We start from the raw sequence: 16,580 nt of genomic DNA, 5'->3' as shown, positions 1-16,580 counted from the left end.
ATGAATGATTTGGAGTTATGTAATTTGAATTAATATAGAAGAAGATGAATGATTTGGAGTTATGTAATTTGAATTAATATAGAAGAAGATGAATGGTTTGGAGTTATGTAATTTGAATTAATATAGAAGAAGATGAATGGTTTGAAGTTGAATGCAAACATTTAAGAAAAAAACATAAATTGACAAAAAAAAATATAGTAGTGGATATTAAAAGAATGAAGGAGAAAAAAGAGAAATAAGGTTCTAAGTTTTAGGAGAAGCCATCTCAACAACTCATGGTTTCTTCTTTAATATATAAACCCAAATAAACAAAAATGCGAATGACCTCCAAAAAAACTGAATAGATGGAAAGAATTGAGAGGTTAAGAGAGATATTATGCTTAAACAATGTTAAATTGTTTCTTCAATGATTCATATGCCACTTTTTCTACACAAAAAGAAATCCATATGCCTACATAATTCCAACTATAATGTGAATGTCTCCGACTAAAAAAAGAAAATATTATACTTACATAAACACAAACTCATATTATGATTTGTCTTATTGAATGACATCTCAAATAAACAAAAATGCAAATAACATCCTCAAATTTATAACTGAATAGAGAGAAAAAATCGAGAGATTAATAGAGAGATYATCATAGAAGTGTACCACAAAATTATACATGAATATAGAGGAAGAATTGAGAGATTATTRTAGAGGTTTACCTTGAAGAGAAAATGAAAATTTGTAACCAAATAGAGAGAAATAATGAGAGTTAAAAAAATAATTATTATAGGGAATATGAATAGGTTGAAACAACCTAATTAAAAGGTCTTAAATATGAATATTAAAAATCAAAAACAAATATTGAGGTAGGAAAAGCTTGAAAAAAGGAGAAAAAAGTTAAAACATTTTCTTGTTTTGAGAAGAGGTCACATCATTACATGTGGTTTCTTCTTTAATATATATATAGATTTCCACTCGATGATTCAGAATCAGATTGGGTATAAAATAAGAAATAAAAAGAACTTTACGACAAACAATTCTAGGGACTATTTCAATCAAATTTTATCACCTTGCTTTTAATCGGAAGGAATTTTTCATGATTCATCGTGTGCTAGCACACCTCAACGAAATGGTGTAGTTGAAAAGAAAAATGGACATTTACTCCACCACCCGAGCTTTACTTTTTCAAAAAACGTCTATTGGGGAAAGTTATTACTTCCATAAACGTGATAAATAGACTTCTTTCACGTTTATTAATTAAGGAACAAAAGTCCCATAGAAATCCTTAATAGCTTCTACCCTCATTTCAAACGTCAAATGGCCTCGCACTCGTGATTTTTTGGTGCACAACCTTTTTAAGTTTAATATCTTTCTTAAGAGAAAACGCTTAAATCCATCGTAAGCATCAAGCAAAAAGAAAGACAGGGAAAGAAGAAAGTCAAGTTTTTTTTTCCAAACATGTCTCTCCAAATTAAAAAAAACATATTCATTCATCTATAAAAATGCTCTCAAAACAAAAATATTCCCAATTTATACAGACAAATTAATGCACACAAATCATACATAATGGAAAGCAAACCAAGCAGCCCCTAACCTGATTGAATAATCATTCTTGTAAAAAAAACATTTACAGACAATATATACAAAAATAAATTCTAACTATAATATTCATCAATGTACCTATTTTATTAATACAAAATAACATAAAACCGAAACGAATATATATTTTACATGGAAAATAGAAAACAAAACAAATCAGTGTCCGCATTTTGAATTGTCGGAATGAAAAAATGTCACATGTTTAAGCTTGGAAACTGGTTCCGCGCTCATACTCTGCAACACAAGAATAATGAAGAAGGTAACAAAAAAAAATTCAGTTACGATGTATTGCAAGATATACAACCGAACCTGCGTGATCTTCAACCAACCGACAGTGACCTCCTTAGGCACCGGTAGATGAAAACATCTGGATCTGCGGGGATGGACATTGCGACAAATTAATAAGATTAATTATTTCACATTTAGTACTCCCTCCGTTCCATAATAAGTGTATGCATTTCTATATAAGTTTGTCTCAAAATAAGTGTCCACTTGAAAAGTAAGTTTCCATTTCCCCCTTAATTATGAAACTGATAAAATTTATCTCTCTATTATCAAGGGTAAATGTGTCATTTAGTTATTCAAAAAGTGTAATAATTACACATTTATTGTGGACACTAATTTTGGGACGGAGGGATAATCTATTACATCGTCAAGACTCTGCTTTTGCAGGAATGCCAAACCAAATGGACTATGGGATCCACTTAAAAGTGGGGTATGGGGACGGTAAGATATATACGGCCATTCCATGAAAACCTCAGACTAGAGGTGGATCCAGAAATTTTTTGCAGGATATAACACCTTATTTACAAGCATGTTCACTTGTTCTCTGTACATTTCCTTCACGTCCACAATATCCGCACGAAGTTCTTCAAGCTACGCAAAACAAAAGATCGCTTTTAGTATTCTTTGAAACGTTGTTAATAGTTGCAATCGCTAAACCTGATCAATTTTTAAAGTAGTGTACCTCTTCATCCCGTTCACCCATCAACTCTAGTGCAGCCGAGTGCCTGACTCTTAATGCTTCTAGCTCGGCCTTAATGCTAGGCAGCAGAGCCACTTCGGATCGTAGTTTTTCACACTGAAATAAAAATAGTATCCCAAAGAGAAGACTGATAAGAAACACATGATCATTTTGGTTCTGCTAAGAAGAGGGGAAAAAGAAGTAAAGCATTAAGCATGCCTCTTCAGTCATTTTAACCAACTCCTCTGAAAGAGAGTCGCGAATGGCTTCCATGGATGCCTAAAATGTATGATGAAGCAAAAAGACTTGGAATTAGATATATGGGATGAGTGATATAATGTGTTGTGGATACGAGTGCGTTTGTTACACAAACAAGGCTGGACGGAACTGGACTGGGCTAGAGAGAGAGATAGGCAGGTGAAATAATTGTGGAAGTTTAAAGAGGTTTTAATTTGACGTAGGTAGTTTAGTAATATACCATGACCCATCTCCCTAATTTTTGTTCCAACTAAGGACATGATGATATAGAACGCGACTTGTTTACTAAGCTTTTAGGGAAGAGCTTTATGCAGAAAGACAAGTTTTTTTTTTCCAAACTTGTCCTCCCAATTTAAAAAACACGCTCATTTCATATGAAAAAACCCTCCCAAACAAAAATCTCCCGAATCTATATAGACAGATAAATCCACATAGACAGCTTTATCCATAGAGAACTTAATGAAAAACCAACCAAACAGCACCCAAGTGATCTTTAATTTTTTTATGCCATTCAGTCATTGTCCTGTCCCAGTACGATGTCGCACCAAGCGTAGGACAACAAGTTTTTGTTATGTCCTATCCATCCTATCTCGTGTACCATACGCACACGAACAACATCTTGAATGTTCATTTGATTTCAGAAATGGATGTTATTAGCCTCATTAATGGTGAGAAAAAGTTTCATACCAATCTAGACATATAAGATGCAAGTTCACCCTCCTTTTGACGTAGCGCAGCTGCAAAAGCACTCGGGGTCATGCTCTTTAGATAATACGGGGTTATGGTAGGCTCTCTGAGACTTCTTTCGGAGAAGGTATTAGAGGAGTCTAAAGATGCCTGAAGATAGAAACTTTCCTCCATACTACTTAAACTGCTCGCACTTGAAAGTCTGCGAGTCAGTCCTGTACAAGAAGTCAAGTCAGTACACCAAAAGAGGAGAAAATTGAAGAGATATCATAGTAAAGAACAGAGCTACTCTCACCATTCTCAGAGGGAGACTTGGGTTTGGGTATGGAACTTTGTCCAGAAACAGGAGAAAGCTGAGGGCGGGCTGTCTTTTGTAGTTCCAAACGTGCAGCTTTTTCACGTTCAATTTCCTATACTCGTCAAGAATATAATTTACATAACTTATGTACTTGAAGTGTTTCCATAAATAGAGAAGATATCAATCAACATAAATTAGATATTATTAAAGAAATGTAAGACAGAGGCAGGTTCAACGGTAAATATCTTGAGAACCAACTGTCTATGATGAATTTCGTTGACAGATATCCTTGACGGAAATTATTCATAATGAAAATGCATGATATTCATGAATATTTGGGTCATTCATCATAAATAATTCATGAAATAGTTGGTTTTCATGTTCTCAAAATGTTTGTATTCTCATTTGAAGTTTCCCCTTGCAAGATATATATGAAGCAAGTTTCCTTGGCCACTCTTCTAAGGTCAATGATAACTTTCACTCTTCCGAGGTTAACGATAACTTGTCGAGGAGTTTTCAAAATAAGTTAAAACTTGGTCTTACGTGTTAAATCTTAGGAAGAAGAGAAAAGCTCATTTTGGTGGGTTTCACCTTGTCCCATAAAGGTGAAAAAATAGAACAAAAGTGGGCATATAAGTGGAATCATTATCTTATATTTATTTAATATTGGGGGCTCCATAAGGGTGCAACGCACCCTTATGCGTGCGAGACCATGGGTGCAATGTAGCGCTTTAATGCGCACTTCACACACACGCATCACCGCGAGCAGCAAATTTTATTTTGGATGGTCCATATGGAAACAGTCCAAATTGTAACAGGTGTGACTGCTTGGAAAAGGCTCTTGGTGAACGTATGCGACGGTTCGCTATTAGCAAAGATTGGTCCAAGAGGCACCTCTTCATGAACAGGTGCTTCGAAGCGTTGCTTTGGCAAAGGATGTCCGTTGCCGTTAGTTACCTGTTGTGCCTATTGGAAGAGTCACGACGGACTGAGCTGTCACCTTTGCCACTTGTCACAAATCTGTCAATAGTGACAGTTGGTGCCTATTCGAACCGTCAGTAATGCTGCCAGGTGTCAAATATGATAGTTTAAAGGGCTGTCAGGAAAATCTATAAATACATGCATTCCTACATCAAAAATCTCATCTTTCTCTGTTGGTTGTGTTGCTATAGAAACACAACTTTTTAAGGATAGAGATCTTGAAGCAGTAAGTAGTAGGTTTCTTATATTCTCGATTATAGCCCATTAGTTTAGAACCCAAAAACCAACATAACTTTCAAGAGAAACTGGTATAATGCTTGTACACTTTTTAAAATATATGTATGACTACCTGCTGGAGAAGTTCGCGTTGTGCCAATGCTTCGTGCAGCTCGTGCTTATGTTTCCTCTTGAGTTCCCTCATCTCTTCTTTGAGTTGATTTGCATGACCTTTATGAGTATCAGCTTCCTCTTTTAGAGCCAGGTAGTCCTGCCTACTTTCAGATGCTCTGTGTCTTTCCTTCTCAAGAGACCTGGTTAGTTGGGTTTGCTCAGCTCTCAAACATGATATCTGCAACACATTTATGATTGTAAGCTACGGTTCGTTGTATGGCTCAGGACCGTGCCTGAGGGTGTTCCAAAGTGAGATGGAAAAGGACCCCAAAATTTTGGAGGCTCAATTATACATTTTTAGCCTTTACCCAATTGTTGTATATGTTTTAACCTTTAGCCCAATTATACATTTTTACCACAATTATAATGTTTTATCCCATCTATAAATGTTTTAGGGGCTGTTTGATTGATTTTCCATCAATTACTGCATGAATAAAGCTGTTTATTTGGATTAATCTGCCCGTATAAATTGTGAAGGTTTTTCCGTGAGGGTTTTTTTCCATATATGGAATGAGTGTGTGCTTTTTAATTGGAAGTGGCAGGTTTGGAAAAACTTGGTTTTCTGCATAAAGCATCCTCCTAGAAGCTTACTGAATAAGCCACTTTCTATATCATTATGTCACTACGTAACAGTCATGTATAGTTGACCGAATAAGCTGTATTAAGCTGCTAATGAACAGACCCTTAGGCCTATATTCTTTTAGCCGATTTTGGCGATTCCGGCTTTCGAAGAGTGATTCTCTTCAAGTAAATTGATAAGTTACTTTGTCATTTTAGTATATTCTTGTTGTTTCGAATTTCAAGACTTTTGATATAATATATGGTATGAACAATTATATTTCATTCTATTTATTATTTATCTAGTCGGCCTATAGGCTTAGTACATGTCTAACAAGGCCTCCAAAAAGATTGGAACGGCGTAACAATCAAGAAGAGGATAGCAAAAGCACCTGAGCTTCAAGAACATTTATTCGAGATAATGTTTGGGATAACCGTTCACTAACAGAATGTTCTCTTTCCTCTGCAGCTGCAGCTTTGGCCTCTGCTTCCTGCAAATGGAACTGTCAAGAAGTATATGCAATAAAGAGTTGTAATGTAAATAATATTGCTCTTTTGGGGGACCTGAAGTCGAATGTTTAGAGATCTCTCCACAGCAGCCCAAGCTTCTGCCTTTGTAGCGGTTGCTTCCTATTCAAGGGAGATCAGTTAACGTGAAAAGCTCAAGGAACAATGTGCTCAATGAAAGCAAACCTGCATAGCCGCGATCTGCCTCAAAAGAGGCCTAGTAGATTCAGGAACTTGCATAACCAGCTCTTCACATCTACGCTCACTTGCCTGCGGACCAATGATATAGGTAGTTTACTAAGTTGGGAAGTAATAAATAAAAGAGGACAAAAATTCAATATAAAGAAGAAACAGAATGTATACTTAATGCCCTATTATGGATGCAACACTGCAAAACATACTTGATGTCGTTTTTGGAGGTCATCGATGTCTCTCCTTAGCATATCTTCTCTTAAAACTGCCTGCAGCAAGAATATACTGGTTAGGGATATTCATCTAAACCGCCAAATTGCACAAACCGCCCACACTGGAACGCAATTTAGAACTTCCGCAGTGCGGTTTGCGGTTTGCATTTTTACCAAAGCGCACTATGCAGTGAGGTTTGCAATTTTGAGTTATCAAACCACGGTTCAAACCGCACCGCACATTATATATATGGGTTGGGTTCAAGTGACACAAACATGTTTTCATGAGACCACATTTTTATACTTGAAACTTCACAGCAAAACACTGTGAAAATAAAAAAAATCCGAACCTCCATAGCAAAAACACTGTGAAGGTTACCTTCACATTGTTTTGCTGTGATGTTTCAAATGTAAAAAAATGGTCTCACAGGTCTCACAAAAACAGTCTAGTCTCATATATATATATATATATATATATATTATATACATAATAATTAGGCTAATTTACTTAATATTTTTAGTTTTCTTACACGATTTTTAATTATGTAATTTTTTTTGTTTTCTTAGACTCTTTGATTATGTAATATTTTTGGTTTTCTTAAGCTAATTTAATTATATAATATGTATTTGGGAATCGAATAAATTTAAACTTTTTATTTGTTAGGACTTCAGTCACGTTATAGTTGATTTTATAATAAAGTTTTAATCTTATAATAATTGGATTGTAGGTGTAAAGCGTTAGGTACAAACCACGTAAACCGCAACGTACCACATTTCGCGGTATGGTTTTTTGCGGTTTGAGATATATGCGGTGCGGTTTGTGGTTTAGGATTATGCTCAAACCGCACCAAACTACACACGAACGCCCCTAATACGAGTAACTGAGGAAAACCTAGTAATCACAAAAAAATTGAAAAACTAAAAAACACTCTGATAACAAGTTCATCGGGACGGTATGCATATGTGCATAGAAGAAACTTGTAAGCAATTAATCCGGTATCCACGTGTGCATAACATGCACACGTGCATAAAAACCGAGAAATTCAAATGAATGGTTACCAGAGTTTTTCAGTTTTTCATTTTTGAGATTTTCCCCTAAAACCTCCCCCTCCCTCTAAATGTATATTAGAAAATATTATCAAGTGAATATTCAACTGAAGTGTTGAAAACGGAAACCTGCTGCTCCTTTCTACTCAGCATTTGCCTCAATTCTTCCAGAGTTTGAACTAGCATAGCTTCTCGCTCCTCAGCCTCCCTTAAGTGGCCCTCTAGTTCTGTTCTGGCTTCATCGTTTGCTCGTGCCTCTGCTAGTGCTTTTGCCTCCTTGGCTGCAGTCAGTGCATTCGTATAGTACTCTTTTAATGCTGCAACTTCAGCATGGTTTTTCTCTATTGATTCTTGCAGAAGCTTCTCCGTAGCTGCCTTGTCCCTGGTTATACTCTCCACTTTGTTCTCTTCAACCTGAACTTAATAAGAAAAGATGAACACAATTAACAATGAAGGGAAGAAATAATAATCTGGAGGGACACTGGTCTTAGAAAAAGGAAAAAAAATACAATTATATTGTGATGGTGATGAGCTATCTGCTGCGCATCTTAGTAAACACTAAACACCTCGGATCCTGTCAACAATAAGTAAAATTTTGGTACGTTTTGCATAGTTTTAAAATAGCACTGTTAAAGTTCCATAAATGTACATAATTTTCAAATCATAATAGGTCGAAAACTCGGGAGAAGAAGATTTGCAACAGATTTTGCAAGAAAAATGTAGACTACATGTAAGATAAAAGAAGGATGAAGGTCCGAAACCAGTAGAACCAAACCACAGAGATTTGCGGATGTAGTTGATCTTCACTCATGACGCTATGTACGATTTTTTTATGAAAACTATCTTGACAACAGTACATTATTATGCTGGAGAAGTAATTACCTGCAGCTTGGTTATCAATCCTTTCTTCTCTTCTTCAAACTCTCTAATCTAGGATTCTCAAAAAACATAATTTCAATTAATAAGAAGATGTGCAATGAAACATTTTTAGGCTCCAAAGGTAAGACAGTATGTTTTATCCTATACCTGTGCCCGTAGTCTCCTAATTGTAGATTCTTGAACGGCTTGTTTCTTTGAAAGCTCTTCACCTATGTGAATGAAAAGGAATAGCACCATCATTTGTACTACAGATAATGTGGTCTTCAGAGAACTCTGAAACTATATTAGCAAGTAGTAGAGGTCACAGATATATCTATCAAAAGTATATTGTTGAAACAGATTTAGATTGATAATCGTAAACATCTTTGAATCCTGATTCCAGTCTGTGGCTCACACATTGGAATGGCACTTGTAACTCATATCAGTACAAGAATTGACCCTTTAGTGCAATACGGAAAACAGATGTTGCTAGAATATGGGAAACCTCTTCTCAAGCAGTTAACTGATTCATTACCTTCTGCCATAACTTGAGTGATTATCTCATCTTTTTCCTTTAAAAGAGCATTGGCATCATTCATCTTATTTTGCTCTCTACGTAGTGTATCCCTTTCCCTCATAAGAGCATAAACCTGAGTTATTGAAGCTGAGTTAATGCATAGAAACTAGAAACATTAGTTATGTGTTAATGGACCATGACAGGGCACCTACATAGTCAAAAGTAAAATATTATTTCACAGAAATTGGGTATCACATTCCACTCGACATTTATGGTCAAGTGTTTCAGATTGATAGTTCATATAGTATATGTAATGACTGAGAAACAAAGAATAATGCAACGAACTACATGAACTTGCACTTTCTTATTAGTAAGATAGGTTGCTTGACTCGTAGGGAGGAAATCTAAATCCAGACTTATCATGTTGCTTAAAAGAAAAATATTAAGCTTAAAAAGATATAGTAGCCAGTAGATACCAACTATTTGGATTTCTTGCAGAAGTCAAGACACTTGGATGATAAGACAATTACAATGTGCAACCTATAACACTTCCTTTCAATACGTTCCTACAGTATTTCTAGAAGTAGAAGTCTTAAGATTAAACAAGATACAGAAAAATGCATTAGTTTACCTTTCTTTCAAGAGTCGAAACTCTTTGATGATATTCTTCTCGTAGAGATTCAATTTCAGCGTCATTTGATTTTCTCTGTATAGCAACACCAGAGTCAGAATAGGAGGAAGGAGATACGAATGACAAAAGAGATTAGCTGACTAAAAGTTCAGGCAGCAGCTGCATCAAAGTGGGACATAACTGTTTCGTTATTATGCGCACAATTTTTCTCACTCTCCAAATTGTTTAAGCAACTCTCTTTCAATGCCCTTTTTGAGATAGTAAGACATGTTGGCCAGTTACATTTTTAAACCAATAAGGAGAACATAAAATATGGAATGCACCTCAGTAGATAACTATTAGTGGTCTCTCATTGGCACATTCTCCACAGATAGTTGTGTTAGTTCATGGTAATTTTAGATATTTGAAGAGAGAAACAATCTTCAAGGCATAAACAGAACGACCAGAAAACAGTAACATAGAGGCCCTGGATATAGATGTATGGACCATTACACTACATGATTAGTCTTTAATATAGAGTTGAATCATACACAGTCACACATATATAACTATATTGACGTATTAATGTATGTATTTATAGCGTACAATTGGTTGCAATAATGAATTATTGGAAAACCCGAGTTTCTCTGACAACAATACACTTGTACATACCCTCTGATCCTCAATTATAGATTTCAGCTGCTCATTCTCATTCATCAGCTTTGCAATTTCATCAGCTTTTACCTGTAACAGATAACTATTATGATTGGGAACAACTGATCACGCGAACAAATATAAAGAAGTTGCAAGAAACAGTGTAGTACCCAGGAGATACACATTTAAACAAAATGCACAATTTAGCCAATTAAGAATATATAAATATAGGCATCGACATACAGCAAGAGATGCAACAAAAAACTTTGAAAATAATGAATAAACGTAGATTAACTTTCAATATAAATAACTTGTCAACAAGCATTGCCTGGCTTGACCATAAAACAATTTGGTCTAACTTAAAAAAATACTTATTTCACATAGCTTTAAACAAATCACCTAAGTATCAGCTAGTACATTTGCATCAAGAATATCAACTTTTCATAAAATTGGCCAAAATTTAAATACCTGAGCTTGTCTAGCAGCTCCTAGAAGTGCAGTTTCCATCTTTTTCATCTCCTTCTTCAACGTCTCCAATTCAATCTTCAAATCTGCATTGCCAGACAAATTACTTCTCTGATCATCACCAGCAAGCTGGTTTACTAGATGAACTTTAGCATTGTCATTGTTATCCTTAGAAGCTACTTCAAGAACCATCTTAGAAGCATCATCTGAACTTGGCAACAAATGTGGTTGGCATTCTTCGACACTTTCATCCACTTCAGATACAGGATATTGAGGTCCAAGTGGCTCTGACTCGTTTGCAGATTGATCCTCATATGATGAATCCACTGCTTCAACTGCAGAATCTTCCTGTGTGGTCATTTTATCTTGCATATTTAGTTCATGGTCACTCTTCTGCATATCAGGAGCAGCATTCTTTTCATTTAGCTCCGGGGAAGTGGTTGAAACTTGGTCTACAGAATTTGTAGACTCATCTTCTACTGATCCATAATTTTTTACAGAATCAATTTCTGAGTTTTCCTCACGGCCCAAAAACTTTGATTCCTCGGCATCATCAGCACTTGGTTTTGCTTGTGAATCAGCTTCGGCTTCAATGTGATTGTCAGCAACAGCAGTTGCCTCATGAGATATTGCGATATTAGTTTCTACAGGTTTTTCAGCAATATTTTCTGCATATATATCTACGGGTTTTTCAGCACTGTTATCTGTTTCCTCCGGAATTGTAATGTTCATTTGCACAGCGTGAGCTTGATGTTCTTCAGGCTTTAGAGTTTTTACACTTGCTTCTGTGACATGTGGGAAATGTGCCTCGTTGGATTTGGTTGAATCTTCAGCATCATATCCTTCCTTTTCTTTAGAAAACACATGATGTTCTTCAGGCTTCAAAGTTTCTTCGCTTGATTCCCTAACAGGGGAGGAATGTTCCTCGGTAGTGTTAGTTAAATCATCAGCATCAGCCCCTTCCTTTTCTTGTGAAAACGATGGGTGACTTGAAAATTCATGTTTTTCTGAAGATTCCAGTGTTTTGGAAGACTCGGCAATGCCTTTTCCATCTTTCTGTCCGGTAGTGTTAGTTGAATCATCAGCACCAGCCCCTTCCTTTTCCTTTGAAGATTCATGTTTTTCTGAAGATTCGTGTTTTTTAGAAGATTCATGTTTTTTGGAAGCCTCAGCAGCAATGCCTTTTCCATCTGTCTGTCCCGTGAAGGCCATTAACTCGGGAGACCAGTAGTGTGAAGCTGGAAGCAAACAATAGGAGTTTGATCAGAAAAAGAAAAAAATCCTCACCATGATCACCACTCTTGATATGATTGGCTTTTTTGGTACCACAATCCTCAAACCTTTGATTTCTCACTCCAATATAACCAGTACATAATCCAAACCCTGTACACTGCAAATTTCAGGCTATGGCATAGAATGCAATGTTGGAGCAAGTTGTTAAGTCGAAAAGAATAATTGGCATCTAGCAACTTACAGTCAAAACATATCCCGTAAAAGCCTACATAGTACCCTTCACACTTCTCATGTATGAATAAAGTTGTCTGTGTGAATTAATCTGTCTATATAGATTATGAGGGTTTTTGTTTAGAAGGGTTTTCATAGATAGTAGGAGCATGTTTTTAATTGGAAGTAACAGCTTTGGGAAAAAAAAAACTTGGCTTTGTACGTAAAGCTCCCCTGAAATGCCATGCAACTATGCAAGTGCTAATAAACTAATATACTAGACGACATTACTGCTCCAAAGTTCTAACATGCAAAACTGTTGAATGAAACATAAAACAACTCCCGAAGGCATCTGAACCAAAGTTGCAACTGTTACATTCGATGTGCTTTTCTGTATGACATTACATATGCGTTTGCGCCCATATGAAGAATTAAAACGATAAAATGATGGATGGATTCTGAATTAGGAATTGAAGCGGTCAAGTACGTACCTTCATTGATGGAAGTAGAAGCACCACCAGGCTGGTCTTCAAAACCTAAAGCATTGTCAAAATTCTTCTCAATGTTCTTCACGCTCTCACTAATCTTGTTAACGGCTCCAGCTAAATCCGGGAAGCTCCCTAACGCGACCTTCCCGCGTAACCATGCCATCTCCAAATCTACAACTAATTAGATCTTCAAAATTCCTCCAACTACGTGGATCAAACGCATCGGAAGACCCTACAAACTGAAACGAAAACTCGACAATCATCAACATTCTATTGCAGATTGAAAGAAAAAAAAAACGATTTCAATGCGGTTTTTGATTGATTGGCGAATAGAGATTTTGAATCATAGATCAGGATACATACTGGATTGACGTTGCAAGTTTTGAATGCTAGATCTGTGATGATTTGATGGATTGGCCAACCGTTATTCAAATCTCGAAGGTGATACTCCCTCCGTCCATAACCAGATTCCATATACTTCCCAAACTTCCAATTATTTTTGGTTATTAAATATGATAAATAATATAATTTGTAATATAAAATTAAATTCAAAGTATATGATATTGGATTCATTTTAAACGAGACGATTATAATGATATATAATTTGTAAATAATGAAACGTATTTTTTCGTGTGTTAATATAACAAAGATGTAAAAAATGATATATATAAAGTAATTAAATAACTAAATATAAGAATATAAAGTGTAATAACTAAATAGAAATAGCTAAAAAGTAAATTCGTTTGAGAAGTTTCATATTTTGGTCAATTTCTCTTACTTTTTACCGTTTCCGATTTTATGCATTCAGAAACTTTTGTTTTTAAAAATATTTTTTATACAATTCTTTTTGCTATTTAAGGTATCTGATGCTATGTCCAAATTAATTCCAGCGAAGTCAAACGTAAAATAAGCTCTGAAAAACTCAATGACTTTAATTTTATACTAGCGTTTAAAATCAGTTTCTATTTTTGAGTTTTCAGATACAAATTACCTGTATTCATTTGATACTTAAGAGATGATTATTTAAACTGTGTTGCTTCTGTCAAGTTCAGTCATGTCCAGTCCAGTCATCTTCATTTGGTTTACACATAACAAAAAGAAACTGTAATATATGTCTTAATACATAATTTAATATGTTAGTATCAAAACATGTCACAAAAACTAATGGAGTACAAATTCAGCCCAACTTCTTGGGCTTTGGCCCACTTCCAACATAGGCCCATCAAGACACAGTTATCACTTTCAGATAGTAATGGTTAAAAACAGGTCCTAGACCGGTACAGTAACAATTCGGAATGGTCCCGGTATAACCAGCTCCGGTCATGTCGAAAACACTAAGGTCCGGTAAAAAGTACTTGTAACCGGTTACGATAACCGGTCTCGTTACCGATCCTACATAAAAAAAAACATTTTTTATGTATGTTTTTTAAAATTTCTTTTTGATAAAATTTTTAAAATATTTTAATGTTATTATAATACACTTTAAAATATCTAATTATGTCAATCAAATACACTTAAAAAATTGTTTTATTGTAGTTTTACAATTGATTTTTAATTATGAAACATGAAACCAATTTCACTAATGAAATAATGTCATCCAGGTTTGAAACTGTTTGGTTCATGAAACCAATTTCACTAATGAAATCAGGTCATTCAGTTTTCAAAAAATGTTTCATTGACTGAACCATATTTAGTTTCATTAATAAATCATATTTCATTTTGAGTATGAACCATGAAATCAATTTTACTAAGGAAATCATGTTATTAAATTTTCAAAAAAAAAATTCATTCATGAAACCAATTTCACTAATGAAATCGGGAAAAGAACATTTCAATGGGTTTAATGCGAGGAAATAGGATTGAATACAGGATTAATGCGAGGAAATGTATTTCAATGGGTTGAAAGGTTTAAAACTTTTTCCAATTTTTTTTTTCTTGGATAAAATAATAATAATTTTATTTTTTATTTTACTAAAATAACTTCTTTTAATAATGGTATTTGATCATTAAAATGGATGGATGAGATTGGTTTGTAGGGTTTGTACAAAAGGGGGCAGTTTGTATTTGATCGCTCTTCTTTCTTTCTCATTCTCTCTCTGTATGTGTGTGTGTGTGTGTATATATATATATATATATATATGTGTGTGTGTGTGTGTGTGTGTGTGTGTGTGTATGTGTGTGTGTTGTGTGTGATTCGGTTCACGTGAAACCATGTTGTTTTCGTGAGACCCGTGAGACCACTTTTGCTATGAAGTTTCAAGTGTTAAAAAGTGCTCTCAATGGTTTCACGAAAATAGATTGGTCTCATGTGATCCCAAGTCTATATATATATATATATATATATATATATAGAGAGAGAGAGAGAGAGAGAGAGATTGTTTCAAATGCAACCTATCGTATTTGTACAACTAATACAACCTAAAAAATTTAAATATTTATGGAAATGATGAGAATTTATTTATTATGATTTAAATATTTATAGAAGATGAATACGGTTCATTAATTATGATTAATACTTTATATTAGGAAATAAACAAAATTTCTATGAAATTACATATTCATCAAATTAAATACACGATTAAGATTGAGTTGTATTGGTTGTCGAGCTATATAATAACTCACTTTTATATATGTATATATATAAGTTGAAATTGATATGTTTCTGGATAAAATAATTCGAATAAAAATATGATTATTAAAAAACAAAAAAGTCCAAGGTTTTATTAATATTTAAAATGAGAAACCGCCCCCTAAAAAGACCTAGGATTTTAACGATGATCATTTCAAGCACGGGGCCATCTGTCGGTGCCAACAGGTGTCCTTGTACGGGGAAAACTTTAATCAATCTCAAAATTCAAGGTCCATATTCGAACACAATCCCAAACTAAAAGGTTAAAATTGAAAATTTATGATTTGTCCATTTATTAGGTCTCATGTTCGCTTTTTTCCTTTTTCCTTCTTCCTTTTTTTCTTTAATTCTACGTGTCGAATCAGTTTGTATGTACATCGACTACTTCAGTATAACACAAGAACAGTCAAAAAAATCTTCAATGATCTTACAAGACTTGAACTGACAATCTCTTAAAAGAATTTCCAAAAACGCAAGCTTTATTTTCAGTTGAGCTGATCCCACGAGATTTTTTATAACAAAAAAAAAAAAAGAATTAAGTGTCATATGTTTGCTAACCTCAAGTTTTATTGTCAGTTGAGTTAATCTCCAAAAGCATCTTTGGTTTAATGTTTGCTTTTTGTAACAAAAAAAATTTTACTCCCCCTTTCCAAATCAAGTATCCATCTTTTTATTTTATGGGCTATTTGACAGTTGTTGAATGGTTTGGTGCAGAATGATGAAGTGGTCAGAATTATTAAAAGACTTTTATGATATAGTGTAAAATGAAATATAATTGTGTGGTAATTGTTTACAATGAAATTAGGGCGTTGAATGGTTAAAAGAGACTCATGATACAAAATCATTCCGAAGGTTTTAGAACTATTTAGAGACAAACATTTTTTTTTGTCAAACAAGATTCAGCTCTTAATGATTCAGAAACTGTCTCTTAATGAAAATATTAAAAGGTAAACAAACAACTCTTAGTTTGTCTTAAAATAAGTGTCAATTTTTAGTAGGTTTTGACTTTTCCATTCAGCTCTTAATTATGAGACGGAGAAAGTTTCTCTTTCTATTATTAAGGTAAAAAGTGTCATTTAGTTATTTAAAAAAATATAATAATTACACATTCATCAAATTACATGTCAATTTCATTACAGATATTTATTCATTAAATTACGTTAATTACAAAGATAACAACGTTTTTTAAAGGCATATTGCATGAAAAGTAACGTACTTTAACTTGATTCATATT

The 16,580-nt window shown here is 34.4% G+C and overlaps 1 protein-coding gene across 1 annotated transcript; it reads right to left on the bottom strand.

The window, feature by feature from the left end:
• Positions 1 to 1,931: 1,931 nt before the first annotated feature.
• On the bottom strand, positions 1,932 to 12,880 carry LOC112509228 (golgin candidate 5-like). Its single transcript, XM_025114086.1, has 19 exons — positions 12,721 to 12,880; positions 10,790 to 12,024; positions 10,340 to 10,411; positions 9,689 to 9,763; positions 9,076 to 9,190; positions 8,709 to 8,770; positions 8,565 to 8,612; positions 7,812 to 8,096; positions 6,633 to 6,692; positions 6,418 to 6,501; positions 6,289 to 6,354; positions 6,117 to 6,215; positions 5,126 to 5,344; positions 3,793 to 3,907; positions 3,498 to 3,712; positions 2,772 to 2,831; positions 2,556 to 2,669; positions 2,390 to 2,464; positions 1,932 to 1,961 (listed from the first exon to the last, which is right to left on the bottom strand). Exons 1-19 carry the CDS (start codon positions 12,878 to 12,880, stop codon positions 1,932 to 1,934), a joined length of 3,189 nt encoding a protein of 1,062 aa, XP_024969854.1.
• Positions 12,881 to 16,580: the final 3,700 nt, after the last annotated feature.

This window comes from Cynara cardunculus (genome assembly GCF_001531365.2).
Source record: "Cynara cardunculus var. scolymus isolate 2C chromosome LG 3, CcrdV1, whole genome shotgun sequence".
Classification (NCBI taxonomy): Eukaryota; Viridiplantae; Streptophyta; class Magnoliopsida; order Asterales; family Asteraceae; genus Cynara; species Cynara cardunculus.
This window is presented reverse-complemented; position numbering and strand designations above follow the sequence as displayed.